At 47.0% G+C, this 17,116-nt stretch overlaps 1 protein-coding gene across 2 annotated transcripts in view; it reads left to right on the forward strand.

The window, feature by feature from the left end:
- The first annotated feature begins 2,080 nt into the window (after window positions 1–2,080).
- Window positions 2,081–17,116, forward strand: part of DUSP10 (dual specificity phosphatase 10) — a 40,383-nt gene continuing 25,347 nt past the window's right edge. Inside the window, exons 1-2 of one of the 2 annotated variants that reach the window (XM_045983544.1) lie at window positions 2,081–2,204; window positions 5,154–6,007. In XM_045983544.1, coding sequence (XP_045839500.1) covers window positions 5,197–6,007 — 811 coding nt within the window. In that variant the 5' untranslated portion in view covers window positions 2,081–2,204; window positions 5,154–5,196. Of the gene's footprint in view, window positions 2,205–2,788; window positions 2,898–5,153; window positions 6,008–17,116 lie in introns of those variants that run through there. The other variant, XM_045983545.1, reaches the window with a different exon arrangement.

Consider the following 17,116-nt stretch of genomic DNA (forward strand, 5'->3'; position numbering starts at 1 on the left):
CTGGTAATTCTTCCATGTTTCAAGTTTGATAAATGGTGAGGAATTTTGCCATTTTTCCTAATTTTTCAGCTTGGATGGCTTCGACTCTTAGTCAACTAAATTATAATAATCCACTATAATAAAATAATTATCTCATTAAATGAGTTAAATTTGTTTTTGAAGTGGCATTCCCCTTCTGGGTCTCTGGGAAAAGCTGTTACAAACTCTTCTGCAATTGTATAAATCCCTACTTTGTTGGGCTTAGATAGTGAGGCATTAGCAATGAATTCATAATCTACAGATCGCAAGTGCTTTTAAACAGAGGCACCTAGTTTCTGGAAGCAAAGACAATGCTTTTTTTTACTGAATGCCTTTTATCAACAGAGTCATCAGAGTGTCCCCTCCCATGCAAACCCCCTCCCCCAGCACTCCCACCAGGACTTTTCCCTTTTCCTTCTGGGCTGGGATGTTACCATTTTGCAGATAAATAAATGAACACAGTGAGTCTGGATGAACAGACACTACAGATGAGAGTCAGAATCAGGACTTATACCTAGAACTTTCTGACCCTAAATTGGTGAACATTTTTTCAATAATTGTCTATGGTTACAAAAAGGCAAGCTATTACAGCTCCAAATAGATCCAGGTAGAACCTCTGGGAACTTCCTTTCTGATTTCTATGAAATTACCCAGAACCAATTCCTTTGACCTGCTGATCCCCAAGGTGTAAGGACCAAAAGGTGTGCTCTAAGTACTCATTAGTTATCATTAAGGGGGTGAACATGTATGTGTTTTGGTGTGTGAATGCAAAAAGTGCTACACAAAACCCTTTTAAAGATGATTGTATGCATTTACTGCATGTGGAAACATGGGTGTGAAAACTGGAATGCATATGTGTATACACATACATAAAAATTATACGTATATTCCCTGCTCCCCCCGCCCCCTCCAATCCCCTGAGGAATCCAAGGGGATTGATTTCTCTTTAGCAGCTCTTTGAGTGTGTAGCAGGCCATCCTTTGGCAACTTCTGATTTCAGATCTGCACTTAAATGAATTATATGAATACGTCGCTGCCACTTAGTTTACTTAAAAGGCCTGGAGCCTTAAGTATGTCTCCAAACACCTTCAATCTAGTAAGAGAGAAAACGCATAGCCAAATATTCTAGTGCTCTTAATGTAATGCATTCCATTGTCATTATTAAGCTCCTTCGCTTCTGTCTCTTTGAGACAGGAGAGGGAAAAGGAAAAGCTCTATTTCTTTACGGTTCTCTGATGCTGGCTTTCCGCAGTTCATCTTGTCATCTCCACTCCTTTGTGTACCCCCATCACAACTTTCCTGGCAGTTCCCCTGATATTTTCGTGCAAATATTGATATTGGCGCAAGCCAACCTGCCTCGCCCCCCAACTCTTTTCCTCTGGATGGGTGCCTCGGTTGGCCACCCCGCCAGGACCAAAAAAAAAAAAAAAAAAAAAAAGTCTGGAAAACCCCCGGGGTCGGCGTCGCCTCCTCGTCGCTCCTCTGGCTACACTGGATCTGGCCATTTACACACTCAGCTCCAGCTCCTTTCCGCCAGCGGCGGTGTTCCAGAAACGCGCTGGCTGTCCTCGACTCGCCTGGAGCCTTTCCGGGTGGCGGGGCGGCTGGCGAGGGCGCGGGGAAGGCGGGCGGAAGGCCGGGCTCGGGGACTCTGCGCGGAAGCGGGGAGACGCGGCCCGGGGGGGTGTGGCGAGCGCATGGCTAGCACCGCGACGCCCAGCCTAGTGGGCTCGCTCCCCGCCGATTCTGGAGCCGCCTCTGAGCAGCCCTCCACAGCGCCGCCTCGGTGCTCACGGCCGAGCCCAGGGAAGCGGGCGGGGGACAGCGGGGGACAGCGGGGGACAGCGGGGGCATGACCGGGGTGCAGATGTAAGCGAGCCGGAGGGCGCCGCGCCACGGCCGCGTCGGGTAGCAGTAGGGCAGCCGGAGGGGCAGCGACATCTGCGGGCGGGCGGCCGACGCTTCCCGGCGGCGCGGAGCTGAGCGGGGCGGTCCGAAGACACCGGGCGCAGCTCGCCTGGGCGGGCCTCGCTTTCCCGGTCCCGCCGGTCGACTCGCCAGCTGCGCCCGGGTCCTGGCCCCCAGTGCGTGGCGGGTGCTCGCGGGCCGGTGCAGAAGCGATGCCCCTGGCTGCGTGCTCACGTCGGTCCCACCGCAGGAGGCTTGGCGACGTCTGTGAATCTCGGGTGAGGGTTTGTCAAAATACCTCGAGCGACTCGGAGAACCCGGTTTCCCCACTGGGGACGGCGATCGTTCTTGTTTCTTGCCTTTAGAAAGTTACTTCGACACTTTTGATCTTCCGTCCCGAGTAAGAAGGAAAAAGGAAAGCGCGATCTGTCCCCGGGCTAGGGGGACTCAGAGGGATCCGGGCAAAGGGACAGAGCCAGTTTTAAGCCGGAGCTGCGAGCTTGGCTCATTGACACTTCAGCCCCAGAAAGGGTTAACTGCATCCAGCCCGTTCGGTTTACATGTAAATAGAGAGCAGCTGCTCCGCGCGGGCCCCGGCTGGCCCTTTTAAGTTTTTGATTGGTTGCCAATGACATCACCGCCCGTGTTATAACACTGTGGACCCGGAGCGGCGTCGGATAAACCCTCCTTAAAGAGACGAGGCCACGCCTCCGGCTCCTCCCCCCAGGTTGTCCATTGGCCGCGGGCCGCTGTGAGGTAGCGGTCAGCTTTCTCCGGATTTCTATTGGCCCAACCTGCCGTCGGTCGGCAGCCGGCCCGCCCCCTCAGAATCTTACATTTACAGTGTAGCAAAAGAGAAAGTAACTATGTTGCTGCTGGAGATCAATGAAGCCAAGTGAATGGGGGCTGAATGGGCGAATCCTTAGCTGAAGCGGAGCGCCAGATGGTGGAGGGCTACACTTATTTATGAAGTAAGTGGAAGTCACCGCGGCTACTCCTGAGAGCCCGGGAGTGTAAGGCGGTGAGAGTGTGAGTGTGAGTGAGTGTGTGTGTGTGTGTGTGTGTGATGCGATGCTCACGGGGGAGCCACAGCAGGTGAGGTTATAGGGTTCCGGCTGATGGCTCACGCTACCCTGTGCGTTTACTCTCCCTGCAGTCTACTTGGATTTGGGGAGAAGAAAAAAATGAGGTTTGTTGGGATGCTTTGCGGCAGTTTTAAATGCCAGGGGCTTGTTAGTACGCTGTGTTGCGAAGGGGAATAAGCGCCCAGAAGTGGGGAAGTAGCATTCTCTAATGACTTAATTTTCTTTCCAGCCCCTGCCTAGAGGTGGAAGGACGACTAGCAAGGGAGAGGGGATAGCATAGTGTTTCTCTGGGAGGTTTCCTGGGCCAGTCTGGATGCTTTCACGGGCAACATATACGCCCGACCCTCTGCTGCAGGGATGCAGATCTCTTTATATACTCCGGGCGTGTGTGTGTGTGTGTGTGTGTGTGTGAGAGAGAGAGAGAGAGAGAGAGAGAGAGAGAGAGAAAGAGAGCGCGAGCCAGCCGCGCACTCCGTGTGGAGGTGGGGGGTCCCAGCGTGTGTCTCCGCGAACACGCTTATGCGTCCCTCTCAAAGGAAATGGGCTGTTGATCCTGGGACGTAGCCTACCTGATAACACAATAGCAAAGACTTTCACCGCTTGATCCAGCTGGGAAACTGTTAGAGCTTCTGGAATAGTACTTGCTCTTCAAAAAAATACTACGCAAGGGAGGGAGGGAGGGAGGGAGGAGGGGCGGGGAGGGAAGGGGTGGAAGGACAGGAGGGAGGAATGGGAGTGAATCCTTCTCTGCCATCCAAAGGTGGGTGAGAGAAACGTGAGTCGGTGGGGATCTGTGGACGTGTCGGGTGCATGTCTCTGAGTGTATGAGTGTGCGCGCGTGTGTGGATTCTGCCTGTGACACTTTGGCTCTGTGTCAGAGAATGGTGACGGTCGTGTGTAGACAGATGATAGATGACATTATCCCAGACATCTCTTAAAGTTCGTTTAGGTGAGGACTCTTGCATGAGGGTTGGTTTCTTTTCTCCGAGTATGTCTAATAGAAGAGGAGCCTGTAGGGTCGGGCTGTAGAGTGCCCCTGTGCCTATGGGAAGGAAGACACTGTTTTCCTTTGCAGGCGGCCTCTCAGGTGACAGGAGGTGGACCCAGTGGGCAACACCTCACTGCCCCCTTTAACAGGGACCGGCTAATTGGGAAGTCCTTTCTATGGAATTCATCCTCTTCAAGGGGCAGGGGTCTTTCTGTGGGGGCTTGAAACATTATACACAGTGGCTGCCTCCCGTTGAGAGAAGCTCTGGGATGCATAGTCTGTGCCACTAGGGAACTGAAGGAGTGGGCAGTCAACGTGGTCCTTTTCTTAAAGGCAGGAGTGTGGTGGGGTGAGGGGGATTGAGGTGGGCAGCAGAGGAGCAAAGGATGATGGATCTGCCAGGTTGGGGGGTTACCAGACCTGGCTTCTTGACCTGAGGCTTTGTTTCAGGACAGTTGGTTTGTAACAAAAGGGGAAATGCAGATTAATTTATAAGAGACTAACAGGAAACATGGGAGGTTTTAATATGACTGTGTTGTGCTTTTCAAAGGGATGCAAAGCAAGAATAGCTCCTAGTTAAAGAGATTCACTTGGGGGATACTTTCATTCTGATTTGCAGAAAGTTGCCATCCGCCCCTGATGTATATTTAGCTGCTGTATATTTCGGTGAGCTGTGCCAGCGCTCATGGTCATTCCCTCGCCTTTGCAGTGGGTGAAGGAATTAAGCAGAAACTATGCAAGGGGGGACAAGTGGGTCTTTCTCAGATGGTCGCACTATGCTTCTGCCCAGGAGATGAGGCCCGGAATTGATGCCTCTTAAGAGCCTTCCCTTCTGTCTTCGGCTTTTCTGATTCTCTGTGCTTGTACTTTCTCCGAGGCTGAACTTCGATGTCGGGCCATGAGAGGTTGTTCATCAACATTTGTGTAGACCATACGTGGAACCTAAGACTTAGTCACCAAATAGGTGGGGGCCCTCAAGTTGACATCGTCTTTGAATCTCTGAAAATGAGTTTCAGGCTTGGAGAGTGGCATGATAAAGGGCCCTTAGGACCACTTCGCTCAGAGGGATGCACAGGCCTTTCCTAGGGTTTGGATCGGACTGCCTGTTGTGTCACGTGACTTCATTCTTTCTTTCCCCCTCCCCTTCTTTACAGACTGTCTTGAGTTCTTCTTCAGTTGCCAGTTTTCAGCCTCCTCATGCCTCCGTCTCCTTTAGACGACAGGGTAGTAGTGGCACTGTCTAGGCCCGTCCGACCTCAGGATCTCAACCTTTGTTTAGACTCTAGCTACCTTGGCTCTGCCGCCCCAGGCAGTAACAGCCACCCTCCTGTCATTGCCACCACCGTCGTATCCCTCAAGGCTGCGAATCTGACGTATATGCCCTCATCCAGCGGCTCTGCCCGCTCCCTGAGTTGTGGATGCAGCAGTACCAGCTGCTGCACTGTGGCAACCTACGACAAGGACAGTCAGCCCCAGACCCAAGCCATCGCTGCCGGCACCGCCACCACCGCCATCGGAACCTCTGCCACCTGCCCTGCCAACCAGATGGTCAACAACAATGAGAATGCAGGCTCTCTAAGTCCATCAGGTGGGGTGGGCAGCCCCATGTCAGGGACCCCCAAGCAGCTAGCCAGCATCAAAATAATCTACCCCAATGACTTGGCGAAGAAGATGACCAGATGCAGCAAGAGTCACCTGCCGAGCCAGGGCCCTGTCATCATTGACTGCAGGCCCTTCATGGAGTACAACAAGAGTCACATCCAAGGAGCTGTCCACATTAACTGTGCCGATAAGATCAGCCGGCGGAGACTGCAGCAGGGCAAGATCACGGTCTTAGACTTGATTTCCTGTAGGGAAGGCAAGGACTCTTTCAAGAGGATCTTTTCCAAAGAAATTATAGTTTATGATGAGAATACCAATGAGCCGAGCCGAGTGATGCCCTCCCAGCCACTTCACATAGTCCTCGAGTCCCTGAAGAGAGAAGGCAAAGAACCTCTGGTGTTGAAAGGTAATGCCCCTGTCCCCCTCCCGAGCACAGTCCTGGTTAGCCTGGGTTCACTTTGGGTTTGTCTTAGAAGTGCCAGGATTCTCCTTACCGCGGCTACGTGAGACCAAAATAGATTTCCTTCTTCTTGTCTTCCCTTCTTTGCCCTTAACTATTTTGCTGTAGTGAGAAAAACCAGTCACATGGAACCAGAAGCCGGAAGACCCAGGTTCTAGCCTCCATGCAGCTTCTCATTTGTACTGTGTGAGCATTTCACCTCTTTGAGACTGTTCTCTCACCTCCTAGTGGGGCTGTGTACCACCAGATGGTATCTCAAGTCATAGCTGCTCCGGTAGCTCTATTCCAGTCAATATCCAGTTGAAAAGTTATTGTCTCTCAGATTTAACCAAAGTTGATGGACCAGAGGAAGCAGAAGCTATGGCGAACTATCAGGAAACCTTCAGGTACCAGTGCTTTTTATAGGAAATCTTTTTTCTCGCCTCTGACTAGCTTGGCTTTTCTATGGTTTATGAAGTGACCTTCAAGAAGGGCAGAGGTCTTTCCTGTAAGCACCCCCCCCACCCGGCACCAAAGCGTAAGTGTACCAATGACATCCATTCTTCTGCCAAAGCTCCAAGGGGACAGAGACATTTTTATGAAATATTCCTCAACCCTTTGTTCTTTCTGGCCTCATCTGACAACCATTGGCATCATGGCTCCTTCCAAGATGGGGTGGTCGGTCACTTGGCCCCTTACACTGAATGCAGAATAGCTCTGATGTCAGTGTTGCTGAGCCTGGGCAGGAAGAAATAATTACCCACTGTTTTCTGAGCGTCTTCCACACAGTGTTGCCTAACATAGCAGGGGAGTCTTCATCTCGTGTCTATCCGACTCGCTGCTCTTTGCCCTCAGATGTTGTCATTTGGGGCACTACACACCACTCTTTCTCTTTGGTGTCTTCTGTCCTTTGAGGGCTCTGAGAGATGGTCATCTTTTCTCTTTTCTTCTCTTGTGTTTTGAGCTAAGATACACAGTTTCTGGGCCACATCACTACCAAGTCTCCTGAAGCGTGTTGACCAGAGGTACTGCTCTGTTCTTTTGAACACCTTGCATATTTAAATGTAATAGGCCATTGTGATGAGTAAGTCAGTCGTTTTGTCTTTGTGTGACAGCTCTGCCATTCTCCTTCTTGTCTTCTCGATCATGCACTCTGCCTTTTGTTAAGTAGCACTCTTGGAAATATGGTTCTGAATTACTTTGATAAATCCCCCACCCCCTGCAACCACCATCCCATACCCTCCTGCTCTTCTTGAACGTGCTGTCATTGGGCTCAACTGCCACAAAGGCATACATTTTCTTAGGGTTGGTAGGTGCTGGCGGGAAGGAGAACATGATGGAGGTCATATCCAGAGAATTTCAGTAGGGCCCAGGCATTTTTGTTGTGGTTGATGAATTTTCTTAGGGTTACAGACACATTCAGATTTCCTCTGTGTAGCTCTGTATTTTATTGTTTTCTGTTCTTGTTTGGTTGACTTTGAGTGATTCCCAGTTGGCGTACCCAGCTAGTGTTCTCTCACTGTGATTTTGGCTTGTTTTGTCTTTTTTGGATGAGAAAATACAGTCCACAAATTTCTCACTTGTAATAGTTTATCTTGGGGAGCAAAGAGAGGGGTAACTAGTGGTCTTGTGGGTCATCTCTTTGCTCATGTAGTGTCGATGTTAGGAAAAAGCAGGCCTTTTGTGTCTACGTGATTTGAGGACAGACATCAAACAATACAAATTAAAGTGACTCTGGACTTGAACATGCGGATGATTAGGAGGAATTGGAGATCTTACCCTCTTGTTTGCAGTGGACATTATTGTGTTTAGGGGTGGCCTGTCAATTGCTTGGAAGTGAACCTCCCTGGTGCTACCAAAGAAAGTGGGGTTCCTTCCCCGTGGATGTAGCCGAGAGTCCAGGCAGCCTGGGCTTGCTCCTCAGTGTCAGTGAAGTTAAGATTGCCTCAGTGGGGCGGGGCCGGACATGCTGCTGACCTCACCACTGGGCACCCCAGGCGGCTGCGGTGAGGGCTCGTCATTTTCGGGTTGGTGAGACACAGCGGCGGTCGACCTGGAAGACGCGCTGGTGGTAGAGGTTGGATTATTTGTAGTTTTGGGTGCTTTTCCTTCAAATATCTGGGAATTTGATTGAAAATAGTTTACGAGCAAAAGGGTTGGTAATTTAATTTATTATTGTCATCATTATTATGTTGGTCTCTTTGGGGGGAATGGCTTAAAATTGGGACCAAGATGAGAAAGAAAGGAGAGTGACCATAATTAGGATACCCATAGCTACCCTTTCATCAGGGTATACCAAAGGTTAATACCATAGCACCGTGGAGGTGAAGAATGGGGTGGGCATCTCTCAGAAGACATGGCCAGCGACTTTTCCCAAGTTCTTGAGTGGGTCAAGCAGACCATTCTGATCTGGCTTCTCTTCTGAGGTTTATTTTACTAATCCCCTCCCTAGGTGATGCAAGATTTTATTTTAGTGAAGTGGTAGCAGTACCATTTTGGAATGAGTGATTTTTTTTTGCAGGGAAACTATGGTGGTGAAGGTAGTTAGAATGAAGGGTAGAAACTTTGAAGGCCTCATTAATTTATTTTCAGAGATTTCAGTACAATCTTGGGTAATTTAGGGCTGGCCCAACTGATTCTCTGGTTTATGTTTGTAAACTTGTAAACACTGGTTGCTACCCTCCCCCTTCCAAGTTTTCTGTCCCCCTGTTTCAATGCCATGTTCTCCATTTTTGGTACTGCCTGTCAAGTAGAGCGGCTGCTCAGTTACCATTTTAGTAATGCTGTGTCAGGTTGGGAAGAAACTGATCAGAGGCGCAGAAGCCCCTGGGATTAAGTTACTGTTCTAATTTACAGTCCCCTCCCTGCTGTGACCTGTGTCTGAATCCATGTTTTATTCTCATCTTCTGAAGAGTAAATGGCATCAGACCAGTGCTTCTACTCCTTCTGGCGAAAATGATCCAAATGCATAAATATTTAGGGATTTGCAAAATCTTTGCGAGAATTACAGTCTATTTTACCCCAAGTTGGTTTTCAGTATGATTTTTAACCAAACTGAGTAAGAAGCCTAGATGGTTCTGGATCTCCCAGAAGGAGAGCCACCATCTTTGTTTCGATGTTTATAAGGTACCCTTCCTTTTCGGGAAAGCCGGATTCAGGAAAATAATCGTTTACCTGTGTTGAAAAAGGCTAATCTACTGCCACCAGCCTCCTCCTTAAAGACCTCTGTGCCTTTAAAACATTTATTATAAGAATTTTCAAATATACAGAAAAATAAGAAGGGGGATAAAGAGCACCATATACCTGCCACGCAGATGAGTTGTTCGTTTTTGCCCTGTTGACTTTCTCTTCCTTTTTCGGTTGTTGAAATATTTTACAGTACAGGCAACATTTTAATATAGCCAGATATGTTTCAGGTTTAAAGATACTGCTCTAGAATTAATAAGGCTTTGGATATTGTATAGTACAGTGCAGACAACATTTTCACTCCTAAATACTTCGGTGTCTTATGCCCACTTTTTCAAACTTGGATTTCCACCGTGACTAGCAAACTCTCAGGTCTGTGGAGAAGCCTCTCTCCCTCGGAGTGGGAGGGCTCTGGGCGCCTCCTCGGGGGGCTGTAGCTCCCTCTTCTACGTGGACTTGTCAGGCTCTGTGCTGTCAGGAAACAAAGACTGACCGACAGACCCAGTCCCCCCACCGACCTGCTGCTGCACCAGCGGTGTTCAGTGGGGAGCAGGGGAGGAGAGACAATCACTTCAGGAGGCTGATCCATAGGGAAGATACGATAACACAGGGAGTTCAGTTTGTAGACTATAAAACCTTCCATCATAATTCCTGAGGAATGAACCACGCAGAGTACACGTTCTTCCATAATCACGAACGATTCTGAAGTAACACTTAGAGGCGGTACTGAGTTTGACGACCAAGTGTGAAAGGTTATGCTCAGTAGTCAGAGACCCCAGGAAAATAGTCTTTTTCTGTGTTGTTTGTCTTGGGGGAACAACAGTCTTCCTCTTGTCTCTCTGGTTGTCAGGAGGAACTTTTTAAAAGATACATGAAATAAAGACATACCTCCTGTAGGCACAAACTTAGTGTTGTTATTCTGAGCCCCTGCTTAACATCCAAATATGCCAGACATTCGCCTTGTCGCAAATGGTGGGGAAATTCAGGCAGGATTTTGGATCCAGTCTGTCTGATTCTAGTCTTGGTCCCTTCTTACTAGGGACCCCTGGGCAAATTGCTTCATCCCTTACTTCCTTAATTTCCTCCTTTAAAAAGAGGATGTAACGGCAGCTATGTAACAGTGTTAGTCTAGGAGTCGGAAGAAGTCATGTGTACAGAGGGCCCAGACCAGTTTTCATACATGGTGAGTGCTCCCTAACTGAAGCCTCATACTGTTAACTACCATCGGTTGAACAGAAATGATGGCATCAGTATAAAGACAATCTGGGCTCCCCTTCCAAAGGAGTATAGGTGACAAGCTAGGTATAATGGAGAGGGAGAGAGAGAGTGTGTGTGTGTGTGTATGTGTGTGTTGCTATGGCCTAAAAATAACTTGTTGACTGCTCCCTAGTTTAAGTAGCATACGGTTGGAGTGCCAAGTAATTATAAAAACATGTTGGGCCAAGACGCCAGAGTTATTTGGGCATATCCTAGAATTATTTGTTTGTAGGGGAAATTTGTAAAAATGTGATGATAAGCCTGTCCAACTAGTGTCCCATAAGTCAATAATGAAAGTGGAAAACTATTAAGCTTCGCTTTTTCTGGCCTCTCATCAGGCTGACTTATTTTTGGAATAAGGACCGTAGTCTGACTATAAAAGGGTAGGTGGAAGGAGGGGGAAGTGTGCTTCATTTTCAAAAGTTCTCGAAGCTTTGAGTTGTGACAATACAGCGTGTGAAGGAAAAAGGAGGGAACCGTGGGAAGGCCTGCTCGTTTCTGTAAGTGAGACACGATCCTTTTCTCTGAACTGGTTCACAGTGGCCTGTACTCTGAGCTTTTGGATATACTATCCTGCCTCCGAATTAGAATGTAAGTGGAAAGATGTAAGTGAGCTCTCTCCCCCATCCCTGTCCTTGCTCTATCTGTTCCTCATTCACTGTGTGCTCAGCAAAGTGGGGTTTAGCCCATTTACTCTTGAGTTCAAATCTAGGCTTTTCTATTGACCAACTGTAGGTGTCCTTAGGGAGCTCAGGTCACCTCCCAGAGCCCCACTTCTTTCTCCACTGTAAAAGAGGGATAATTCTCACATCACAGGACGGACTGAGACAACGGAAATCAGGTACCTGGGCACATAAATAGCTCTCAGTAAAGCCGGCACTGGGCCTGTTCCACTACCCTTGTGCCCTTTCAGATCCTCTTACGTTAGACGTTGGTCGGAGGAGAAGATGGCAAGTTGTTCCAAGCATAGTACTATGGGAGCATGTTAATATCGACCACTTGTCCTTGCCAGTTCAGATCAGTTAAGTTAACCATCTGGCTTGTCAAGGACAAGTTCAAGAAACTCCTTTCCTGGCAGTAGTAGATAATGATTTTAGATTAGAAAAAGGAGGGTAAGGGCGGGGAGGGTTGACAAAATCACGGGAGCAGAGAAACTCTCTGTACAGCCTGTGGCACAAGTACCCTCAGAAGCTAAGGGTGGGCCTTTGACCAGAAGCCAAGCCAGCCCTGCTTCCTAAGACTCGGTGTTGGCCACAGCCAGGCTCCCTGCCCCAGTCTGGGGGAGCAGTTTGGGCATAAAAATGGGTCAGTTTGCAGTGCCTAGGCAATTGACTTCAAGTAGAGAGACAAGGATCCACTGTGCACTAGGGATGGAAATTCTGATCCCAGGGGAGGTCTTCTCACATTCTTTGAACTCAAACATCTCAGTTTTTAGAATAAGAAGGAACTTTAGAGCCCCCTAGTCCCAAAGTTGTCCCTGCAGGCTGACCATTGGAATCCCCTGGGGTGATTTAAAACCTACAATGCTCAGTTCCTACCTCTGGACGGTCTGATTAAATTGGTCTGGGGGTACAGCCTGTGCATCAAGAATTTTAAGAGCTTCCCTGGTGATTCTGACATGCAGCAAAGTTTGAATACCATTGATCTAGTCCTGTTTTTTCATTATGCAGTTACTGAAATGGGCCTAGAGAGATTTAACTTGCCCAAGGTCACATGCATGATTAATTTTAGAGCCTGGGTCCTTAGTGCTAAAATAGGTCTTGCCAGGTCGATAGAGTGTGTGTGTGATTATCTGATGATAACAGTATCTAATGTGACCATACAAATATGAAATAATATACTTAATAATTTTTAGTATTGATACCCTTTTTGTTAAATTTTGAGATTTCAGTCCAGAACTATAGGGACCTAAGTCTAAGCTCTTTTGAAAGCAGCAACTCATGGTCCTGATACTTGCCTGGGTCCTGGAAATACAGGACAAATATTAACATAGATTCAAACTTGTCTTCTGGGGGAACTTAATGGTTTAATAATGAGCTGGAACACACATATCAAAATGCACCCTTGTACCAAAGAATCTCAGGGTTCTAGGGACTTTTTGATATGTTGGTCTCCATGGAGGTACAGCCTGTGCAAGGAGGAGGCTCATTCATTTGTTCAGCAAATACTACTGAATGCCTTCTGCATGCTGGGCACTAGTTTTCAGGCTGGGGCCTCTGTCCCCAGAACCCTTACAATCTTAATGCTTTGGTGAGAGCATACCCAGCCCAGGCTGGTATTCCAGATCTTTCTACCTTGGAGATCATGTACCTGTTTGTATTCTTCATCCTCTTGTCCTACACAACCTTATTCAAGGAGGAGTTCATCTTCAGGGTTGTCATTCTTCTGGGAAGTACATGTTTGTGAGACATTTGGCATTCCTTTCTTTGTCTCGTGCAAGATAAAGTCTGGCTTTTTCTAAGCGCATCTTCATGGGCCAATAGAATTTCTTCCCAAAGACTTGATCCAAAGGGAAATGATTTTTTTTTAATTGTAGGTTTTTAATGGAAAAGGGAATACATGTTCTCTCTCTGCTTTAGAAGCTCGGGGCTGGGGCACCTGGGTGGCTCAGTGGGTTAAGCCGCTGCCTTCGGCTCAGGTCATGATCTCAGGTCCTGGGATCGAGTCCCACATCGGGTTCTCTGCTCAGCAGGAAGCCTGCTCCCCCCCCCCCCCGCCTGCCTCTCTGTCTACTTGTGATCTCTCTCTGTCAAATAAATAAAATAAAAAATCTTTAGAAGCTCGGGGCTGACAGGCCTTCTTTGTGCATTAGAGTGGAACTTTGTAATTTGGACCTCACTAATTTTGGACATGTTGCTGATAGGAACATGGCTGGTGTTTATTTTTTCCTGCTTGCTATCTATGAAAAGAGGGCATACTAAGCAAACAAGCATTGTAAATGATATTTCAAAGACAAGGTTTTAGCCTGCTCAAGAAAAAGAAAAAAAAAAGTTTGCAAGTACAATTAAAAACCACTCTAGGAGACAGGGCTGGGATAAAAACACCAGTCTGCCGTCTCAAAGCCTGCGTTATTTCCCCTAAACCATGTGGGTCCCTCTTGGGCAAAGTTTCACTGGCTGCATTTCCATATACTCTATACTCCACTACACTCATATTGTCTGGCGTTTACTAATTCGGAAAAGTTGGAGGGAAGAGAAAATGATGAGTGTGAATCAAAACACGAATTTTACCATACATTTAGAAATACACATTTTATGTTGACGTTGATGTGTATTTTCTAATTATGAGGTCTGACTCTGAGACGTTTTCATCCATCAGCCAAGAGGAAGATAATAGCTTCCTTTTTCTTCCTAGCTTGTGTCTGTTTCATCTGTTATTACTTAAAGGTGTGGGGAGATATATATATACACACACACACACATATATATACATATATACATACATATACATACATATATATATAACACACACATATATATACATATATACATACATATATATACATATATATATAACACACACATGTATATACATATATATACATATATATATATTACACACACATACACACACACACACGCACACACACATACATATCTCCACTCCTCTACCCCAGCAAGACCCCCTTTTTCATGTGTAATGCGAAGGAAAGGGAACCTGGAGCTTCTGCTCTTGGGTCGGGAAATGAGCTCTGTAGCCCAGTTCTTTCATAGAAGATAAAGGATGTTACCCCAGGCACTGCTTCTGGCAAAGTGCAAGATCACTAACAGGGAGCAAAGGGGTTGTGGATTCCTCAAATTATCTTTATTGCCTTTAAGGTTTTACTTTCAGTGAAGACCTCATCGTCTTTTTTCTGCCTTCTAAGACTCGAGTTTCATGGAAAACAAAACAAGGCCATACTTCCTCAGGGCTCCACCAGAGGGTTTCAGTTTCTTTGTCTCGCCTTCCAGATGGGACTCCCATTGGGCATCTGTTGCCCAGTTTCTCAACCAGAGACATAGATAAAAATGCCTGACCCAAGGGTTGTCCCTGGCTGGTGTCCTCTTTGTAGCGCATAAACTTCTCAGGTTGTACCAGGAGCTCGGCTGATCTTAGCTGGTGTCTGCAGGCGAAGAGGCAGTCACCGCTTTGGCAGGTCGTCGCTCTCCAGTTTCCTTTATAGTTCTTCTATGGAAGGACTCATCCCACATAGTTTGAATCAGGGCCCCAAGGTCCACAACCCCCGGGCTAAACGTTGCCAGCTGTTGCTGCTGGCAAGCGGCAAGAAAACCAGGTGGGGGGCGGGGCAGGGGAGAGGCAGTGAAGTAGGGGAAATAGAACAGGGTGACGATGGCGGAGCCCCTCGGGGTGGCAGGGCCTTCCAGGTCCTGGACTTGGTCCTGGGTTCTAATGTTCAAGACGGCGAGTTACTGTCATTAGCTATTGGAGCGTCTGCTTCCCTCTTAAAATAGTTAAGTCTAGACACAGACTTCTAAGGGGGGCTTCCATGAAGGGCTAGGGGGCATTTTCTTGGGTCTTGTATTTCTGGTCTTACAAAAATAGCACATTTTTATGATAAGACTTTAGAAGAAGGGTTTTATGGTTCTCATGAAGTGATATTTTCATCTGACAGCAGAACACCATTTAGTCACACGTAACTACTCTGGGTCTGGCCAACCTGTCATCCCTGAAATTAAAAAAAATTATTTTCCAGATAGTTTGGGAAGTTGGGCATCGGACTGTCATAATCTGTGTCTTATTTTGGTCTCAGTGCAGCTTCGTGAAAGAGGTTGTAGATCCCTGGTTTCACGGATGCAGAATTTGAGGAACAGATTCAATATTTTCTTCCACGTTATTAACCAGTGAGTTGGTGAATGAGAGTGGAACCCCGGTTCTTAGGATGTTGAGGCCCAAGTTCCTTCCAAGCTGGCTGCATGCTTATTCATAAATAAGTGAGCTCTAGATCTCATTTCTTATGGTTGCTGTAAGTGTGCTTTATCTCTGAGGTGTCCTAAGTTATATTATCTCCCCCATCCCCTCCGTTTTCTTGTTTACCCTCCACTGGGAATGCCCCTGCTTAGAAAATTGGCCCACTCTGTGTCCTCAGAGAAGAGCTGTCTTCTCTGTGACCTCGCTCTGAATTATATCTCAGCTTTTGGCAACTTCAAACTTTGGTGATGGCAGAGGCTTTTAAGGAGTAACAGACTGAATAAAGAAACTTTGAAGACTGCAGTAATTAGCTCTAACATTAATGAAATGTTTGTTATATATACCAGACTCGGTGCTCGAAGCTTTATATCTCATGATAACACTCTAGCTTATACAGGAGTGACTGAGACTCCAAGAGGTCCAGGCCCTTGTCCAAGGTCATTCAGCCATTAGAGCCTGGGCCCAGCACTGTTATGCTTCTGCTTGGTGCGTTTTCAATATAAGAGAACCTTTGGGTGCATTCTCCTAGTAGCCTGTGGATATGGGGGTGATGTTCCTTCTGCACATATTAATCTATTTACTTTCTAGAGGGGGAATTAGATGAGTCAGAAAAAAGATAGGTACAAAGTTAGATTCAGAATGTATGGTGGAATATGTGATATGAGGTATGGTGTGAGATGATATGTGATGACCTCCCGCAGACTCCGATACTCAAAGATGTTTGATTGCTTTGCAGTCATCATCCATTCTGTTAGTGTGGATAATAATGTTAGCTGTAGATCCCCCCACCCCGAATTGTGTGAGGAAGGAATTTCTAATAGGGTTATCATTATCCTTTGAGAGAGTCAGTTCTCTGGGATAAGTGAACAGAGATCTTAAACTATTTACTTTTTATTATTTTTCTCTTCTGCTTTCTTTTCCTTTCTTATTTTTCTTCTTCTCTTCTATAGCCTAAGCCTGCAAGTACAGCTCAGATCATCAGGGTGCATGGCAGGGATGGACCCTAGAAAAAGCCTAACTGACACCCTCGAAGGCTGGCCGAACAGACCCCTGGGAACCTGGGCCAGAAGCAGCAGAATTATTGAGTATGTGTTCCAACGGTCCCATTTTACAGATGTGGACACTGATGACTTACTGAAAAGCATCGAAGTAGCGCGTAGCAGAACTAGCACAGGATTCATGTTTCCTTGCTCTTGGTTCAAGAATTTGTTTTAACCCCAGTGGAAGTGTAATCCTTCGGTTTGTATCTGAATTGTAATCAGATAAGAGACTCTTAGGGGTCCCCATGTTTGGCCGGATCACTCCACGTTTTTATTCCCTTTTTCTTTGTGGTGAGCTTAGTACGTGATTTCTCAGTGCGGCGGTCTGTGGATTTGTCCTTGTCATCACTCTTCTTCAGAACTTAAATCCCTCCCAGCACACCAAGTATAGCAGGGAGGTTAACCACACGGATTCTAGAGCCAGACTGCTGAGTTTAAATTCTGAGTTTGCTGCTTGTTAGAAGCATGAACTTGAGCGCACTAAATTTGGTGTACCTCGGTTTTCTTATCCTTGAAATGGGGAGGATAGGGATACTTTCCTCGTGGGATTAATTGAGGATTAAATGAGATAACACCTGCACCCAATGCTTTGAACAATGCCGGACACATAACGACTAGCATTTATTAAAAATGTCCCATAATTATAATCTGAAAGAGCCACAAGAATAATTCATCATTGTCTATT

Source organism: Meles meles, chromosome 17 (genome assembly GCF_922984935.1).
Source record: "Meles meles chromosome 17, mMelMel3.1 paternal haplotype, whole genome shotgun sequence".
NCBI lineage: Eukaryota > Metazoa > Chordata > Mammalia > Carnivora > Mustelidae > Meles > Meles meles.